A 19,430-nucleotide genomic window follows, 5' to 3' on the forward strand; every position below is an offset into this window, starting at 1 on the left:
GGGGATCTCATCATCATCTTCAAACACTTGAAGGGCTGCCATAGAGAAGATGAAGCAGAGTTGTTTTCTGTTGCCTGAGAAGGAGGAACCAGAACCAATGGGTTAAAATTAATTCAAAAGAGTTTTTGGCTACACATTCGGAAGAAGTTCCTGACAGAACAGTTCCTCAGTGGAACAGCAGTAAAGTTGGTCAAAGTACAAAATCAGTCACTTGCGTTGTTTTAAATAGGAAACAGAGATCAGTACAAGAGGGCTCCCAAAGTAAAAACAAATACAACTTTTATGTACTTTTTCAGTTTCAATTTTTATACTGTGGTTAAGAGCTCAAAGCAGTTTAACAGGAACGTTAAATTACGTCTATTAAAACAGATACAAAAATTGAATAGTAAATCTGTGTGCATAAAATCATGACCATGACCAAATGCTGAAGGTTCTGAAGACTCCTATTGGTGGAATTCCCCCCTCCCCCAGGGCCAATTGCTCTTCTTGCTGAGGATTCCTGCACCCCCCCCCCAACAGCCCCTGACTGAGGCGAGGCAGGCTTATCCAAGAGCAGTGCAGGAGAGTCCATGGACATGGGCACGTTTTCCTTTTCCTCTTCTTCCTAACCACTGGCTGACAGGGAGGCCTCAGAAAAGCCTGCTGTGCTTGTCCTTGCTGCTGGAGAAAAGACACAGCCAAGCCATGCATGTCTCTTCTCCACCACTCTCTGAACATTTGAGGCCTCCCACACAAGGTTTTTGTGCAGATGAAATTGTATACTGTTGTAGGGGTTATTTTGCATCCTGTTTCATCTGTCCAACAGCCTGTGTGGGAGGCTCAAATGTTTCTTTTGTACAACAGCCCTGTCCACCCTCCAAAGCAGCCCTACCTGCCTGGGGAGCTGATCTTTCTACTCTGCAGGTGAGCTGTAATTCCAGGAGATCTCCAGGCTCCACCTTGAGGTTGGCTACCCCTGGGTTGGAAATATTGATTGAGGTTTGGAGGCGGGGCCTCAAAACAATACAATGCCTCAGAATCCTACCCTCCAGCAGAGGAGGATTTTTTGCCTGCAGAGGTGTTCTCTGTAGTCTAGATTAGCAGCGATAGTGTAGACGATGGTGGAGGCATCCCTTACCAGCAACACTTTGTATTTTTTGGTGCAAACAGACAGACCGACCAACTGGACAGTAGAGAAAACAGTAGAGGCTTACAGGCTGAAGCTGGAGTGGAGTGGCACAGGTATGTCCCACCTGGGCTGTGGGCCAGCCCTTGCCAGCAATAGTTTTTATTTTTTGGAGCAAACAGACAGACCAGCATCAGTCCTGAGAGTCTGGAAAGTGCAGGACGATCTAAATAAGGAATATTTAGACCCTGTAACTGTAAACGGTGAACAAGCAGGTGGCTGGAAAGACACAGAGGCTGAAGTGACTTTGCTCAAGCCTGGCCTGGTAAATAAAAATCAGAATTTCCCTTGAAGGTCTTATCAAATAAAAGGCATACGTGGACCAAATTTCAAGTGGAGTTAGTTTGGGAGTTCATGTACAAAGGGTTTACAGAGAAATAGACAGTGAGACTTCGGGGGGGGGGGGCAAGGTTTTCCAGTTTTATTAGGTCACCAGCCAAACAACAGAATATGTTCGCTTGGAAGTGGGACTTCGGAAGTGGCACCACTTCCAAAGAATCCATTTCTGCCTGGAGAGATGACCTTTAAAGTCTAGAAATGAGCAGTAATTCCAGACGTCCAGGCCCCACCAGGAGGTTGGCTACCCCTGGGGTGGAAATATTCCATGAAAGTGGGGCCTCCAAAGGGTCCAGTGCCTCCACAGCCACCCAACCAGCCATTCAGTGCCTCTGGCTTATTTCAGGTCAAGAAAACATTGCAGAGAGGAGGTAAGGTTGCCAGATAGATGTGGGTTCATGTTCTGCAATTCCACACTTCCTAGGTATGTTTGAATCTGATTTGGATCAGGACTATTGTGCACCTCTTAGGGTTGCCAGCTTCCAAGTGAGGCACAAAACCCATACCAAACTATGAACTACATTGTTCTACAGTACGCGATGGTCTTTGCTACTAGTATGCAATACAATTTTATGTAGGCATAGACACAAATCTCTAAAACTGTAGGAAGCTGACGAATTACATCAAATATTACAATTTCCAGAGGGAAGGTGCCATAATTGTTGGTGGGCTCATGCTACCGTGGGACCCTTAGTAAGCTCCGCAAAGATGAACAAAGGGTCTCATAAGTACGAGGTCTCATAAGTACGAGGGCTCCAGCTATAAAGCCTCTGTCACACGAGTCCACAGGTCTCACTGAGTGGAAGTGGTGGCAGACTGGCTCAAGCAGATTGGCTCAAGCATAGTCAGTTGAAGCTAAATCTAAGACAAAGGTCATTTGGCACTACAACACCCAACAATTAACCCCTGCAACAACCACCAGGAGTGTGGGCATGATGCTGGGCTTCAACTTATCATCTTTGCCAGGCACGGCAGTTAGTGTCTAATCTGTCGGTGTCCAACCTAGCCACCGTGAACGATGCAACAGTCGCCTCCAGATCAGACTTCTGCTACTTGCCTTATGCAGGGCTATCCGTGTAGCTGATCCGGAAACTTACTCTGGTCCAGGGTTCTCACAGGAACCAGATGGAGAGAGCTGCACTGACTCCAGATTGAAAGGTGCTCACCTTTAAAGCCCTAAACAGTCTAGAACCTTTGTGCCTGTGGGATGGCCTCCTCCCTTTTGCCCCTCAGAGAACTTTAAGATTGAGCAAGCAGAATCTGCCTGCTAAAGATCCCAGGACCCAGAGAAGTCAAACTGGCCCTGACCAGAGCCAGGGCTTTCTCGACCTGGCATCACCTTGGTGGAATGCTCTTGCCAGTGAGATCAGAGCCCTGCGGGACGTACAACCGTTCCGCTGGGCCTGCAAGACTGAGCTATTCCACCAGCCTCTGGTGAGGCCCACAGAACACCACCAACAGCTGACCTCCCTGCAAAACAATACAAAACAAAGAAACTCAGGAATACGTAGAGAAACACGGAGACACCCCCTGACAGCGTACCACTTTATTCCCCTCCTCCACTGTTACAACTGTTACAACAATGAGCTCAACATGCTCCTAAATTTTTAACATTCACGGGTTGTTACTGTTTATAATTTAATTATAACTGTTTATAATTTGTTATAACTGTTAAATTATAAATAATTTTAAATGTGAAACGTTTACAAATGTTGTAAGCTGCCTTGAATCTGCAGGGAAGGGCAGTACAGAAACAATGAACAAACAAACACATAAGATGCTTATGAAAGATGGCAATAAGAAAGCCAGCTTGGTGTTGGGGTTAAGAGCCGTGGCTTCCCCGCTCCTTCTCCACAAGCAGCCAGCTGGAGGACCTTGGGGTAATTATAGACCTGTTAGAGCTATTCTCACAGAGCAGATCTGTCAGAACTCTCTCAGCCTCATCTCCTTCACAGGGTATCCGTTGTGGGGACAGGAAGCGAAGGCACTTTGAGACCTGTTTGGGTAGAGAAAAGCAGGGTCTTCTTCCTTTTCTAAGGGACCGTTGCTAGGCCATTACCAGCCTTTGTCCCTTGGTTTACACATTGATTTGTCATTGGATCGCATGGAGCTTTATCCCTTGGTTTACATCAGTACAAGTCAGCTGTCACGGGTGGGGCCTTGGACAGAGGAGACATCAGATGCATCCGCCAAACTACTGACTCACTGACTGACTCCTCCTTTCTCTACCCGAAGGAGCTGGCTGCATCAGGAACGTAAGACTGGCACACAGGTTCGAGCAGACATTTCCAACCTTTTGATTGTGGAGGCACAGCTGAAATGTTTTTCAGGTCTTGAGGTATGGGGAAGCCTTCCTGCTGCACCCCCAGAAGTGACATGTCACCGGAAGAATACTGCAACTGTTGACGTATCCACAGACATCAGTAACAAGTAGCTAACCATTTAACTGAGGGGTTTCTTTTCAATCTTATGATAACGTGTTCGGTCACCAGGCTGAGCCTACTTGTGACTGAAATTTGGCATATTCTTAAAATTGGCTGTGATTATGTTTTCTTGAGCAGAGGGTTAGATAAAGATCAGCGAGAACATCAAAGGTGCAATTAAACTGACGGTAGAGGAGTTTGAAGCTTCCTTGAAGTGATTACATATTACTATTACTATTACTATTACTATTACTATTACTATTACTATTACTATTACTATTACTATTACTATTACTATTACTATTACTATTATAATATTTGTTTCCTGCCACTCCCTTACGGCTCGTGGCGGGTTACAGTATCCTAAGTCCCCACTAAAACCCCATTAAAAGACAAAAACATTAAACGTTACCAACATTACCAACATGGCGGAGATCGGCAACTCAACTTCCCCCCCCCGTCAAGCGTTGCAAGAACTCACAACAAGCTTCTTTAAAAGAAAGCGTTTATTGAGAAGTTACTTCAGACACCTAAGCTAGAAAAGTCAATTCTGCCTGAAATCACATTTGCCACCCCTTTTCAATAGTAATCTCCCGCCCAAACCTTGAAGGTTCCCAAAGGAGGGGGGAGAGGGGCACCAGGTGCCATAAACCAAAGTGTTACTTCTTACACGTCCTTGGGCATCTCCGGACGAGATAGATGTTTTGGTTACAAAAGGCAGACCCGGCTGGCCGGTTCAAAAGACAAATAATTCACAGCTCCCTGAGATAACAGGCTACAGCAAAACAGTTTCGATTTCAGGCATGCAAGCATAATATATGGGGCTTGGGTTATAAAGAGGCCCCAGCAGGAAGGATGAAATGCAAACCCAGGTCAACCCATGGCAGGACCAGGCACTGATCCTGACACTCCCACTCCTGGTGGGTGGAGGGGAGGTCCTGGTGATGTTCACTTAAGGTCCCAAATCCCGGGGGGGGGGGCAGAGATCTGTGTTATCAGCCCCGGCCTCAACCATAAACCTGGCGGAAGAGCTCCGTCTTGCAGGCCCTGCGGAACGTTGAAAGATCTTGCAGGCTCTCCCGGGAGCTCATTCCACCAGGTCGGGGCCAGGACCGAAAAGGCCCTGGCCCTGGTCGAGGCCAGGCATGCTTCCCTAGGGCTGGGAACGACCAGCAGATTTTCAATCGCAGAGTGCGGGGGGCATAGGGCGATAGGCGGTCCCTCAGGTATGTTAATCCCTTTCTCTTTAAGTAGGACACTTATCAGCTTTTAAGTATTTGAGTTACAGACAATGCCTTTGGGGAAAGTATTCTGTGTCTCCTGGGCACATGGAGCAAGGAGGCTGAAGTCAAAATGCTGAAGGAAGTGGCAAGCAGCATGAGACTGGGCCAGGCCTCTTGCCAGCCAGTTTGTCTGCTCACTACCCTGCTTGGCCCCTGCCTGTTTGCCTGCCCAATCAGGCCCCAAGCAGCCCAGAGAGGCTGCCCAGTCTCACACTCCTGCCTGTGCTGCAGGCCAAAACCCAGCCCCTGGAAGCAGCAGGTAGCTTGAGGCTGGGGCAGGCCTCTCAGCCCCCCCCCCCCCCCCCCCCAAGAAGGACTCCATTTCCACCCACCACCAAGGAGAAATGGAGGAGGCAGCCAAGTTTTGAATAGCTGGGTCTCTCCCCATCACACCCCATCCAGGCACAGGGCAGAAGGTGACTCCCCAGCCACCATTTTGGAAACCCCCATGCAGCGGTACTGTTGAGATGAAGAAGAAGAGTTGGTTCTTAGATGCCGCCTTTCTCTACCCAAAGGAGTCTCAAAGTGGCTTCCATTCACCTTCCCTTTCCTCTCCCCACAACAGACACCCTGTGAGGTGGGTGAGGCTGAGAGAGCCCTGAGATTACTGAAGAAGAAGAAGAGTTAGTTCTTATATGCCGCTTTTCCCTACCCAAAGGAGGCTCAAAGCGGCTTACAGTCGCCTTCCCTTTCCTCTCCCCACAACAGAGACCCTGTGAGGTGGGTGAGGCTGAGAGAGCCCTGAAATTAGTGAAGAAGAAGAAGAGCTGGTTCTTATATGCCACTTTTCCCTACCCGAAGAATGCTCAAAGCGGCTTACAGTCGCCTTCCCTTTCCTCTCCCCACAACAGAGACCCTGTGAGGTGGGTGAGGCTGAGAGAGCCCTGAAATTAGTGAAGAAGAAGAAGAGCTGGTTCTTATATGCCACTTTTCCCTACCCGAAGAATGCTCAAAGCGGCTTACAGTCGCCTTCCCTTTCCTCTCCCCACAACAGACACCCTGTGGGGTGGGTGAGGCTGAGAGAGCCCTGATATTCTTGCTCGGTCAGAACAGCTTTATCCCTGCTGAGGGGAGCCCAAGGTCACCCAGCTGGCTGCATGTGGGGGAGCGCAGAATCGAACCCGGCATGCCAGATTAGAAGTCCGCACTCCTAACCACGACACCAAGCTGGCTCTCATGTCCTAGCAGTTCCATTCAGGAAACCCCGGGTTAGCAGGTTAGTTTAGGATTGGCCTATTCATGGCCGAGGTGCCCCGGAAGCCTCCTGGGTAGCCTCTGGCCAGTCACATACATACAGCCCAATATACCTGACAAGGTTTGTGTGAAGATAAAATGAGGGAGAAGAATGTGATGTGAAGGGCTTTGGGTTCCCATTATGGAAAAAGGCGAACGGTGCATAAAGTAAATGGACAATAGAGATAGCCGAAGAGAGGGGAAAACAGATACAAAGGAAGGAGGTGGCTGGTGAAAAGAGAAAGACGCAGAAAAAGGTGAGGAGGAAACAAGACTGAAATAGTGTGAGGAGAACTGTACAGTGACTCCAATCTGGCATGTTCCCTGCCACACAATTGGCAGCTGGCTGGACATGGGTTTTCCAGGCAGAGGCGCAGGGGGTGGTGGCCGGGGGGGGGGCTGAAGGGAGAATCAGATAAAGATGGCTGGTACGGGAAGAAAAGAAGAGCCGGTGACAAGAGGAGGGTCTGTGGGGGCTCCCATGGAAAAGGAAGAGGAGAAAGAGGAAGATTCAAGGAGGAGAAGGATCTGAGGCCTGCTTATCCACACTCCATCTCATAAGGCAAGACGAAGAGTTCATGGACAAAATGCTTGAAGCACTCTTGGGAGGGTAACACGAAGAGCACCAACCAGAGGAAGGTGGCATGTGAAGGAACACATGCAGCAGTCCAATCAGGATATATTCTGAGCCTCTATTGCTCTTCAAGACTCCCCACAGATGCTGATTCTGGACTTTGGGAGTAAGAACTTTCCCTCCAGGCTCCACAAAGATCAAAGGGAATTTCTCAGGCCCCTGTGGAGGGGCAGGTTTGCGCTTCTCCCCCTCAGCATCAGAGAATATGTGGTAGAAACCGAGGACTTTTTACTATATCCTGTGAGGGAAGGAAACAATCATTCCTGATGTGATCCCAGTTATTGGACGCTACACATATGCAGTGATTGGAGGATAGGAATTCACAATTGGACTATTAGGACTGAGAGGTGCAACTTGTTTCAAGGTGCTAGACAAATAAGGAAGGAAGGAAGGAAGGAAGGAAGGAAGGAAGGAAGGAAGGAAGGAAGGAAGGAAGGAAGGAAGGAAGGGAAGGAAGGAGTAGTACCATTGTAACTCAAAGACTTTGGAGGAGATACCTGAGCCTGACTATGCAAAATACATGAATCTGAGAGGAAGTTTAATGGAAGTTTACTTCAGTCACTATAACTAGCCAATTCAAATCTACCCTACAATGAAAATGCAAGTCCTTTTCAATACAATTCTCCCGCCCAAAACTTGAATGTTCCCAGGGGGAGGATCCCCTCCTTCCCAGGTGCCAGCCCAGGCATCCGGCCAGAAGTGTTACATTTAGCGCGTCCTTGGACTGCCTGGCGCCTATTGACAAGATACAATGTTATTGTTACATAAAGCAGAGCTAGCTTGCAGGGATCAAAAGACAAACAGTTCAGAGTGGGCACTACAAATCATGATAACATGGGAACAGCAGACAGGTTTTGGTTACAGGCAAATAGAAGAAAATAGTGGGCTTGGGTTACACAGAAAGCCCGAAGTTAATGCAAGATTACAGGCAAGATGGAGGGACCCCTGTTCATGACCAAACTATGAGAGAGCAAGCATTGATCCTGACACCTACTAGATCATACCTTTCCATCAGCATGAGAAGTTCCAGCTCTTCCTTTTTATTGCCCATGCTTCGGGCATTAGTATAAAGACATCTGAATCCTTTTACTTTTGGTTCCTTATGAGCTGGCCTTGCCGATTGGGCTGCCCCCGATCGTTTTCCTTCCATACACTCCCTATGTTGATCGTCTCCTTCCCCTTGTGGCTTCAGTTTAAAGCTCTCCTGATGAATCTCCCCAGGTTCCTGCCAAACACATTCTTCCCCAGCTTCGATAAGTGCAGTCCATCAGGTGCTAGTAGGCCTTCCTCAAGAAAGCCTATCCCATGGTCCCAGAAACCAAATCTCTCCTGCCGGCACCAACTACGCAGCCAGTGATTCACCTCCATTATCTTCCTCTCCCGACGCATTCCTCTTCCCTTGACAGGCAAGATTGAAGAGAATACCACTTGTGCCCCCATTTGCTTGAGCTTCCTCCCCAGATCTTGATAGTCTTTTTTAATAGGAGCGATGGTATTCAGGGACATGTCATTCATACCCACATGGACCATCACAAATGGGTAGCGATCCGTAAATTTGAGGAGTTTGGGCAGCCATTCTGCAACGTCTTTAATTTTCGCCCCTGGCAAGCAACACACCTCTCGGGTTAGGGGGTCGGGCCCAGCCACATGGCGATCCATTCCTCTTAGCAGGGAGTCTCCAATTACCAGTACTCTCCTTTTTTTTTACTTCTCAACTCCATTTTCTTCTATCCCCGTGGCCTCTTCACTTTGTCTTATACTTTGTTTGGGGACTTCTTCCCTCGTTGACCCTTGCACCTCCTCCGCAAGGACCTGAAATCTATTCTGGAGCTCCAAAGGCCCCGAGAACCATCGTGCTCTACGCTGTTGAGTCTTTTTCTGAACTGTCTGCAGAGGTTCCATAGTGAGGTCAATCTCCTTATCCTTTTCAGGACTGGTTGTATCCTCTTTAATCCGAGTTGCACAGCTGTGGTCTATGAACTCCTCCCTTTTCTTACTTTGGGTCAGAGTAATAATCCTCTCTTCTAAGCCCCTAATCCTTTCCTCCAAAAGTCTTACTAACTTACACTTGGAGCAGATGTAGTCCATCTTGTCTTCTGGGAGGAAGGCAATAATGTCACACTCACTGCAGATGATGAGATGAGTGTCCTGGAGGTCCATTGTAATTTATAGGCAGTGCAAGTACTAGGGAAATATAATCTACTGTTTCTAATTATTCGGCCAAGAACCCCAGGCTAAGAGCCACAGGCCATGAGCCCTCGTGCCAAAGGCTCGCTCCTGTGGCGAGGAGCAGCCCTTTTTAATCCTCCCAGCCATCACCCAGCAATCACCTCACCCAGTCAGCACAATAGCCTCACATGGTCAGCAGCAACACTCCCCAGATTTAAATCATGTCCTCAAGGCCAGATGTATTGCTTCTGAGAGCACTGAAGAAACCTGCTGAGCCTCTGTCTGTTATTTTTGAGAATTCTTGAGTAACCTGTAAGTCCTATAAGGAAATGTTGGCGGAGCAGGGCTTTTTAACCTAGAGAAGACTGAGAAGGGCTGATATAATAGTCATCTTCAACTATTTGGAGGGCAGTCATGTAGAGCAGGGGTCATCAACCCCCGGTTTGCGGCCTGGTGCCAGGCCGCAAAGACAACGGTACCAGGCCGCAAAGGCCATGGTACTGGGCCGCTGGCAGCCGCACCTGGCTCACCTGACCGCAGCGAGAAGGAAGGGAAGAGGCAGGCGCAGGCGCAGCTGCCGGCACACCTGTGACGCAAATGCGCATGCACGCAGTTGCCACGCATGCACGTTAGTGCGCCTGGTGGCGAAAACGTGCACGCACAGTTGCCAAGCATGAGCGTTAGCGCCACCTGGTGGCGAAAACATGTGTGGCAACTGCGCGTGCGTGTTTTCGCAGCACCCGGGCTGTTGGCTTTCCCCTCACCCCGGAGGCGGTCCCTGACCTGAGAAAGGTTGGGGACCGCTAATGTAGAGGATAAATCAAAGTTGTTTTCCATTGACCCAATTGGTCCATACAGAACCAATGGATTTAAATTAAATTGTTTTCAGCTAAACAGTGTCAGGAACCTAGGCATTGAGACCCTGCAAACAAGACATCACTAGCGGGCGCTGGGCTGAAGCTTTAAGCAGCAGCCTTTTATTGAAGACGTCAGCATCCAGACTTTGCAGGGGCTCCCAGACACGGCCATTGACAGAGACACCGGGAAATGGAGCGGCCAACCTTTATACCTGGGCTGCGGGAAAAGGGCAATACACTGTTTGGGAAAGAGCTGGGCATCCTCACAGGAGAACAGGGTCACAAAAGCCTCTGATATCCCTTGACAGAGGGCGGGTGTGAAGGCATTTTCCTGCAGCTGTCATTTGAGGGAGGCAACCTTGAAAGCGAGAGGCTGGAGAGGAGCTGATGCCTCTCTTTGAAATGCATAGCTGAGGCGAGGGGAGGGGGAAGTGCTCCTGGGCTGGAGGGCGATGCCAGAGCAGGGCAGGAGCTGCCGGGAGGACTGGGAAATTAGCAGCCCACGAAGAGGGTGTGTGGGGCAGGAGCCAGGGGTTCATGACAAACAGTAAGAAGAATTTCTTGACACTTAGAGCAGTCCCTCAATGGAACAGGCTTCCTTGGGAGGTGATGGGCTCTCCTTCTTTGGAGGTTTTTAAGCAAAAGCTAGATGACAGCTGATTCTGTGAATTCAGACAGCTCACGAGGGGGAAGGCAGAAAGGGATGTGCCAGTGCTTGGCAATCATGGCCCTTCCTTACCTGGCCAGGGTAACGCTGATTGCCCCCTTGGGGTCAGGAAAGAACTTCCCTCCAGGCCAGATTGGCCCAGGGATCCTGAAGGGGGGTTTGCCTTCCCCTGGGCATAGGGCAGGGCTCATTGGGGGAGAAAGTATTGTGCTGAGGAATTTCCTTATCATTGGCAGGAGGTTGGACTACGTGACTCTTGCCTGTAGTCTATGGTTCTATGAAAGAGTGGCAGAAGGGCTGTCCCTGGAAGTCCTTGCATGCTGTATAATGTTGTTTAATTGCGTTATAATAAAGTTCCAGGTAAATCAAATCCAAATGCACACATGAGTTAGCAATTTAGAGGATCCTCCCTTTGTGCAGACTGCATGCCTGTTGTTTCAGGTCGGAGTCTCAAACCTGGCATTTGTTTTCTTCTGCAAAGAAGACATCATGATAACTAAGATTCTGTATATCCTTCCTGAATAGACAAGGGGAAAGAATGAACATGGACTCCAGTGGCCCTGGGGCCATCACTCTGTTTTTCACCTTTATTTCGATATACTTATGGAAGAGAGACTAATGCTCATCAGCAAAGTGAGCATACTACTATGTGAAATTCATTGTTTTTGGGTTCTTTTCCCAGTAATCACAATATTTAAGGGTAAAGTAGAAGAAGTTGAGTTGCCCATCAACAAAGTAGACATCATCATCAGTGAATGGATGGGTTACTGCCTTTTCTATGAGTCCATGCTTAACACAGTTATCTTTGCCAGAGACAAATGGCTGGTAAGTGCTTTACTGTCCCATTTCTTGCCCGAAGGAATTGCCACTGATTTGTGAAACTGATTATGTTCTCTTCTAATTATCACCCCAAGACACAGTTAACCACTAGAGTAACAGTTGGGACTGAGGCTTTGTATAAGGTCTCCATGAAAGCTATAATAAACCAAGTTGCAGTTGTGGATTCAAATTAGGCCAGGGGGTTTTGCAGCCTGAACAGAATGGCTCAGAGGCCCATTGCAGGGAGCCTGCCTTGGGGGCTTTGTAGTCGCTTACAGTGGGTCAGAGGGAGGCAGGCTCAGCCTCGGTCGTGCACCGGGTGCTCCCCTGCCCCTCACCAGGAAAGGAACTTGAACGAAGGAGAAGGGCTGTCAGGGTCAGGCCTACCCAGAGCGGGGTCCCACAGGAGGAAGAGGAACATGGCGGGTGCTGAGCGAGATGGGAGGGCTGCCAAAATGCTTTTTTGTTTTCCCTTGCATGTGTAGTTCAAAGTGTGATATCTTTGTCAGGTGAAATAGATCACAAGACCCATTTCCTCACCATTCATCAACAGAAACCGGGAGGGCTGATGTTTCCAGACCGGGCTTCTCTGTACATGGCAGCAATTGAAGACAGACACTACAAGGACTTCAAAATCCACTGTGAGTGCCAGGCTCTTCCTGCACATTTTGATACAGAAATGTGCACGTTTTTAACCGAAGTTGCTTGTTATTGGGTAGGATTTGGGGGCTGCAGGAAAAAAAAGTCTCTAGCTTCAATTTTTCATTTGTAAACAGCAAAACAGTAAAACAACAACAGCACCAAAATCCCTCTGCCCTGATGCTGTCTCTCAATAGGTCTAGTTCTGGGCAGCACAGGGCACTCCGCCTTGTCGTTAGCTGGCTTTGTTGCTCTGCCCTTTGACTGCAGTGGGAGGGCAGATCTCCTTTCTGCACTGTCCAAAAGCCAGCCTGCAGGCCACGCCTCCTTAAGGCTCAGCCAATCATACTCTAAAACGACATCATCCCTCACACGCTGCCAATGGTTGAGTCCTTCCATTGCCTACATGTTTCCTGCAGCTTCATTTCTGCAGAACCTTTAACAGAGCAGTGTAAAAATACCTTTATTTGAAGGAAGAAACTAGTTTCAAGCTATAACTACTTTTATGGGGTTCTTTTAAACAAAGGCCAGTGTGCATTCTCCTTAAGGGGACTATTTATTCAAGAAAGAATTCAAGGACCCAAGAAGCCCAGTTAATTAATCTTGGGAACTTTTGGCAGACATCATATTGTCATGATGTACTTGCACAGGGTACATTGATCCTCTTATTTCCAAAGCTCAAATGGCTTTCAATAAAGAACAATTAAAACTACAACATAAAACAAACCAGCCAAGCTAAATTCCCCTAAATATACAAATCTACCTCAGCTTTCCAACAAAGTGGTAAAAAAATCCAATCCAGAAACCCCCTTGGACACAGGCGTGCCCTGTAAGTCCCACCAGTGAGGCACCCGATGGACGGAGCATCCCCGGCTAGAGCATCCTAGAGCTGAAGACAGAACGCCCTCTGGAAGGGCAGCCAGGCTCCAGCCACGCGTTCCGGCTGCAGTCTCTGGATTCGTCCCCTTTAACAAAGAGAAACAGCGCAGCAGGAAGGACCCCCTCCCTGGGATATGACAGGAGACCTGTCTCACTTTCCCCTCCCTCCTGGTGCCCAGGAAGAGACCCAGGAAAGAACAATGCAACCTAGAGCAGCAAAAAACAGGTCCTGAACGGATCAGAATGCTGAAACCATGTGCATTTCTCCAGGTTGTGATTTCCAGAACCCTGATATGTTTGGCAGTGCTGATGCCATTGTGAGTATCCTCAAGCTGACTCAAATGAGCAAATATTGGGTGCAAACGTACACTCGCTGCTATGGGGATTTGCACGTGAGTCTCCCAGACACTAGGTAGAGGCTCCCATTTCTGTACCAGCTTGGTGCAGCGGACTTCTAATCTGGCGAGCCGGGTTTAATTCCACAAACACAGACATGCAACCAGCTAGGTGACCTTGGGCTCGCCATAGCATTGATAAAGCTGTTCTGACCGGGCAGTGATATCAGGGCTCTCTCAGCCTCACCCACCCCACAGGGTGTCTGTTGTGGGGGGAGGAATGGGAAGGCGACTGTAAGCTGCTTTGAGCCTCCTTCTGGTAGAGAAAAGCAGCATATAAGAACCAACTCTTCTTCTTCTTCCTCAGTAGTATCAGGGCGTCTCTTGTGAGGAGAGGAAGGAAAGGCAAATGTAATCCACTTTGAGACTCTTTTGGGTAAAGCGGCATATAAGAACCAAGTCTTCTTCTCTCTCAGCCTCACCTCCCTCACAGGGTATGTGTTGTGGGGAGAGCAAAGGGAAGTCCATTGGAAGCCGCTTTGAGACTCCTTCAGGTAGACAAAAGTGGCATATAAGAACCAACTCTTCTTCTTCTTCTTCTTCATTAATCTCAGAGCTCTCTCAGCCTCCCCTCCCTCACTGGTTATCTGTGGTGGGGAGAGGAAAGGGAAGGCGAATGTAAGCCGCTTTGAGACTCCTTCGGGTAGAGACAAGTGGCATATAAGTGTTGGTTTTTATATGCCGCTTCCTTGGATGATGTGGCCTGGCTTGAGTGCCCCTGAAGCCCAGGGGGATTTCCCTTCCAAACACAGAACATGGTGGCGAAATCAGTCCCCATGCTTTTGCGGCTGGGCGCTGGCATTCTGGCAGGGAAGCAGGAGAACACTTGAGGGACACGTCTCATCTTATTAAGATACTTTAGCCCCTCTCCAAATGTGTTGACTGATTCACTCAAAGAAGAAGCTCCAGATTCATCTTAGAAATTCCACTTAAGTGAAACAGGGTGGCAAATGTGGACCCATCCTATAAGAAGCACGAGTCAAGAGGCATTATGCGTTTCTCAAGACACTTCCTAAAACTGAAGCTGATACTCTCATCCAATGAATCAACCTTTCTGGGGAGTTTTCTGCTTATCGTTTCCTCTTTAAAAACTATCTTTGTTTTTAACAGTATAAAATTAAGATATGAACAATATAAATGCACATGGTATATTTAAAGTTCATACTGATGGGAAATGCGACTGTCTCTTGAGTGTTACATTCAGATTGGTTTTTATATGACTAACACATGATTCCTTTTCATTCTTGCTGACCTTTGACTGTGCTTTAATTGACAGGGTGGGAAAATGTATATGGCTTTGACATGACGTGCATCAGGGATGTTGCCATGAAGGAGCCACTGGTCGATATTGTAGACCCCAAACAGGTGGTGACCAATGCCTGCTTAATAAAGGTCTGGTGCTGTACAAAGTCTAAACTTGGCTTTTTGTCTAAAGGTTTCGGATGTTTTTCATGAAGACAATGCTCTGTTTTGGTTACTTAGCATTGTTAACATGCATCATAATTTCAGTACGATTAGAGTAGAAGTCCACATCCACCCAGGAAGCTCACTGGGTGAGTTTGGTTATTATGAAGGCAGAATGGAAGGCGAGGGAGACCGAAGAAAGCTGCCCTGCATGGCTTGGAGGAAGGGTGAGCTCATCATTATATGGGTGTGAATTTAAAAATTCAGAATTTCAGCTATATTGGACTGCAAAGTATTTATTTATTTGTTTGTTTGCTTGTTTGCTTGTTTGTTTGTTTATTTGTTTATTTATTTGTTTATTTGTTTTTGTTTATTTGTTTGTTTGTTTATTTATTTATTTATTTATTTATTTATTTATTTATTTATTTATTTATTTATTTATTTATTTATTTATTTACCACCCTCCCCAGAGGCTCAGGGTGGTTTACATAAAATGTATAAACAATACATGAAACAATCCATAACATATAAATAACCGTAACAATAATCCTAATAACTGATAGTTGTAACAATGTAAACTGTGCAAACAGTACAAACAATGAAGAGTGCAAGCAGGTGCAGAGCGCCCTGATGGAGTTCTGGGGGGGGGGCAGGGGGGAGCAGGGCCCTTCAGATGTTGTTGGTGGTGCCTGGTCTCGACCAAATGCCTGGTGGAAGAGCTCCCTTTTGCAGGCCCTGCGGAACTGCTTTAGCTCCATCAGATATTGGTTTTCATGATCCCCAAATTCCAATACCAGTATGATATTAGGACTGGGGTTTTGGGGGAAATAGAATTTTTAAAAATCTATTATAGCCTATTGGAAACTTGTTGGGGGGGGCATTTTTTTTAAGATAGAGGCACCGATTTGCCACAGATGCATCCCCATGTTTCTAAAAGAGTGGCCCAGGGGGTCCATTTCTATGGGTCTCCAGAAAGGTTGCCCCCACCCATCCTCCATTGTTTCCAGTGGGGAAATAGCTTTTTTTATGCATTGCAAAAGTAATGAGGCAAACCTGTAGCAAAGAACCAGAGCAAATCCCAAGGATCCAAGAAGAACTAAAAACAAGTATGACAAGCACGACAAGAACTAATGTCAAACCAGCGCAACAAATTCGATCCTAACATAACTGATACGCAACAGAGTGTTTTTTTTCTTTTGTGTGTGTGTGGCAAAACTATGGGCAGTACACAAAACCCAACAGAGCCATCTTAAGCACAGATGGGGGAGGGGCACTTCTGCAAGCCCAGCTGAACTAAAGACATTTCATGGCCACACAGGCGATCAAACCCCACTGGCTGTGTTTATTGCTGTTGACCTAGTAGCAGAAGTTCAGACATTAGAAAACAGTTGCCCAAATTACATACAAGTATTATTGATCAATGGCCAACACCTTGGTAATCTCATGTGTATAAATGTATAGGTCAGGGGTAGTCAAACTGCGGCCCTCCAGATGTCCATGGACTACAATTCCCAGGAGCCCTTGCCAGCATTCGCCAGCGAATGCTGGCAGGGGCTCCTGGGAATTGTAGTCCATGGACATCTGGAGGGCCGCAGTTTGACTACCCCTGGTATAGGTCCTTCCCAAACTCTCATTGACAGAGGACAAAGGAAAACTTTGGGATAAGTTCTTTTATATTCTTGAAACCCTCACCACTCAATTTACTAACTGCCGAAGAAGCCAGTTTGATGTAGTGGTTAGGAGAACGGCCTTCTAATCTGGTGAGCTGGGGTTGATTCTCTACTACTCCACATGGGTGACCTTGGCTTCTCCAGAGCACTGATAAAACTGTTCTGACTGAGCAGTAGTATCAGGGCTCTCTTAGCCCCACCCACTCCACAGGGGAGAGGAAAGGGAATTGTAAGCTGCTTTGGGACTCCTTCTGGTAGAGAAAGGTGGCATATAAGAACCAGCTCTTCTTTTTGTGGAGGTTTTAATGCTATGATTGGCCCAGGTTGTTCTAACTCAAGAGCAGGTACTAATCTTCAAATTGCAGAGTACTCATGTCTTCTAGAACAATTCTCACAAGAATTACAAGTGAGGTCTAACCAGAGCAGGATAAAGCAGTACCACCACCATGCATCATCTGGACACTATACTCCTTTTGATGCAGCCCAAAATCCCATTTGCTTTTTAGCCAACGAGTCACACTACTGACTCATGTTCAGTGTATGGTCTACTAAGAATCCTAGATCCTTTTCGCACACCCTACTGCCAAGACAAGTCTCCCCCATCCTATAAAGGTAAATGTATCCCCTGTGCAAGCACCGAGTCATGTCTGACCCTTGGGGTGACGCCCTCCAGCATTTTCTTGGCAGACTCAATACGGGATGGTTTGTCAGTGCCTTCCCCAGTCTTCCCCCCGTTTATCCCCCAGCAAGCTGAGTACTCATTTTACCAACCTCGGAAGGATGTAAGGCTGAGTCAGCCTTGAGCCGGCTGCTGGGATCGAACTCCCAGCCTCATGGGCAGAGCTTTCAGACTGCATGTCTGCTGCCTTACCACACTGCGCCACAAGAGGCTCTTATCCTATAATTATGCCTAAATGCACTATTGACATTCATTTTAGCCGAGTTTTCTAGCCTGTCAAGATCATCCTGTATCCTGATTCTGTCTTCTGTTGTGTTTGCTACCCCTCCCGGTTTGGTATCATCGGCAAATTTAATAAGTACCCTCTCTAATCCAAATCTTAACCCCCACAGGCGCCGCGGACTAAATAAAGCCGTAAGGGCTTGGGGGGAGGAGTTAGGGCGGGCTCTGTCTGGGATGAGGAAGGGTGCCGATTGGCCCCTTCCTCCGCACAGACCATTGGTGGGGCTGATTGGCCTCTCCGATTGCTGCCCCGCCGCTAAGGGAGCAATTGCGTGCCACGCACAGCGCGGCTCGCAGTTGCTCTCTGGCCGGAAGCCTGATGCGTTGAGAGGCGCGAAGCGCCTCCGACGCATCAGGCCGGCATGTCCCGCGTGCTGGCGGCCTGCCGACTCGCCGGCCGCGAATTCCTGATCTAGCGCCCGCTGTATTGTAAGTACAGTGGGCTTGATTACCAGTCATTTATAAATATGTTGAACCACACAGTGCCCTGGACAGATCCCTGAGGCCCTCCACTTGTCACTCCTCTCCAAGAGGATAACGAAGCATTAACAAGCACCCTGTGGGCATGATCTGTCAGCCAGTTATTAATCCACATAACAGTAATAGGATCCATATCACATTTTATGAACTTGTCAATACGAATATCACGTAGAACCTTTTTAAAAGTGTCCTCTCAGTGCTACCATGTGTTGTGGTTGGAGAACAAAAACATACAAAAAGGAAATCACCCTTTCCCTACTGCATCGATTTGACTCTCAGCACGCTTTGAGGGAGCACAATATGTACTTTACCTTAATTCCTGAAGGTGCAGCTTCAATGAGACACGAGAACATTGAGAGAGGCTAAAAGAATAAAGTTTACTTGCTGTACAAACATATCATGTTCTATGATCTGGCACCCTTTACCAGATCAGCTTAAGCTTCAGAGCAAAGCAGTTCTTAGATGCTCTAGCAAATACGGAGAGCATACACACACAAAAAGAGTCCAAGAGTCACAAAGGAGAATGGAGACTGTGACTGAGAACAAAGCCCCAGCTTCTTTTCTTTCTTGAAGAGGATGTGGGCATTCCCATCTGAATCAAAAAGCTCCTGTTTCTTCATCCACCAGATTTCTCTGCTGATCACATGATCAGGATGTCGATGAGCATTTCTTGCCACTATGGAGGGTGAAGATAGAAGATAAATTGGGCTATTATGGATTTTCCAAAGTTTTTTCAGTCACTGCACTTTGCCCAGGCAAAGAATATTATACATAGAAAAGCAAATAGATAAAAGCAGAATTAGAAACCCTCTATTTGATCTTAAGAGCCTCCTGTGGCGCAGAGTGGTAAGGCAGCAGACATGCAGTCTGAAGCTCTGCCCATGAAGCTGGGAGTTCAATCCCAGCAGCCGGCTCAAGGTTGACTCAGCCTTCCATCCTTCCGAGGTCGGTAAAATGAGTACCCAGCTTGCTGGGGGGTAAACGGTAATGACTGGGGAAGGCACTGGCAAACCACCCCGTATTGAGTCTGCCATGAAAACGCTGGAGGGCGTCACCCCAAGGATCAGACATGACCTGGTGCTTGCACAGGGGATACCTTTACCTTTACCTATTTGATCTAAGTGCTGTTAATAGAATAACACTGAAATAATATAGTAAATATTTAGGGAATTTTAATGACAAGAGAATTTTTTACTCCTTTAAGATTTACAACTTTATTGTTTTATAGTTTTTGTTATGGCTGGCAATTGGTGTAAAAAATTTGATTGACGGACTCTTTTAAGGTACGTCCCTCTGCTATTCTTGAGGCCAAATTCACTGGATCCTCTCAGAAAAATTGTGTACGTGAAGCGGAAATTCCAAAATCTCTAGAGTATGTTTTTGTTGTTGTTTTACTGTTGGCTCTACCATAGGATC

At 47.4% G+C, this 19,430-nt stretch overlaps 1 protein-coding gene across 10 annotated transcripts in view; it reads left to right on the plus strand.

Annotated features, from left to right (window-relative positions):
* Window positions 1-19,430, plus strand: part of PRMT8 (protein arginine methyltransferase 8) — a 126,408-nt gene that overhangs the window by 52,852 nt on the left and 54,126 nt on the right. For 7 of the 10 annotated variants that reach the window (XR_013225097.1, XM_077301805.1, XM_077301807.1 and 4 more), the window contains 3 exons: window positions 11,450-11,592; window positions 12,140-12,227; window positions 14,776-14,891. Coding sequence is in view for 9 of the 10 variants with exons in the window: in XM_077301805.1 (XP_077157920.1) it covers window positions 11,450-11,592; window positions 12,140-12,227; window positions 14,776-14,891 (347 nt within the window). In the remaining variant the exon portion in view is untranslated. Of the gene's footprint in view, window positions 1-11,449; window positions 11,593-12,095; window positions 12,228-14,775; window positions 14,892-19,430 lie in introns of all 10 variants that reach the window. The other 3 variants (XM_077301811.1, XM_077301806.1, XM_077301804.1) reach the window with 2 other exon arrangements.

The sequence above is a fragment of the Paroedura picta genome, chromosome 10 (genome assembly GCF_049243985.1).
Source record: "Paroedura picta isolate Pp20150507F chromosome 10, Ppicta_v3.0, whole genome shotgun sequence".
NCBI lineage: Eukaryota > Metazoa > Chordata > Lepidosauria > Squamata > Gekkonidae > Paroedura > Paroedura picta.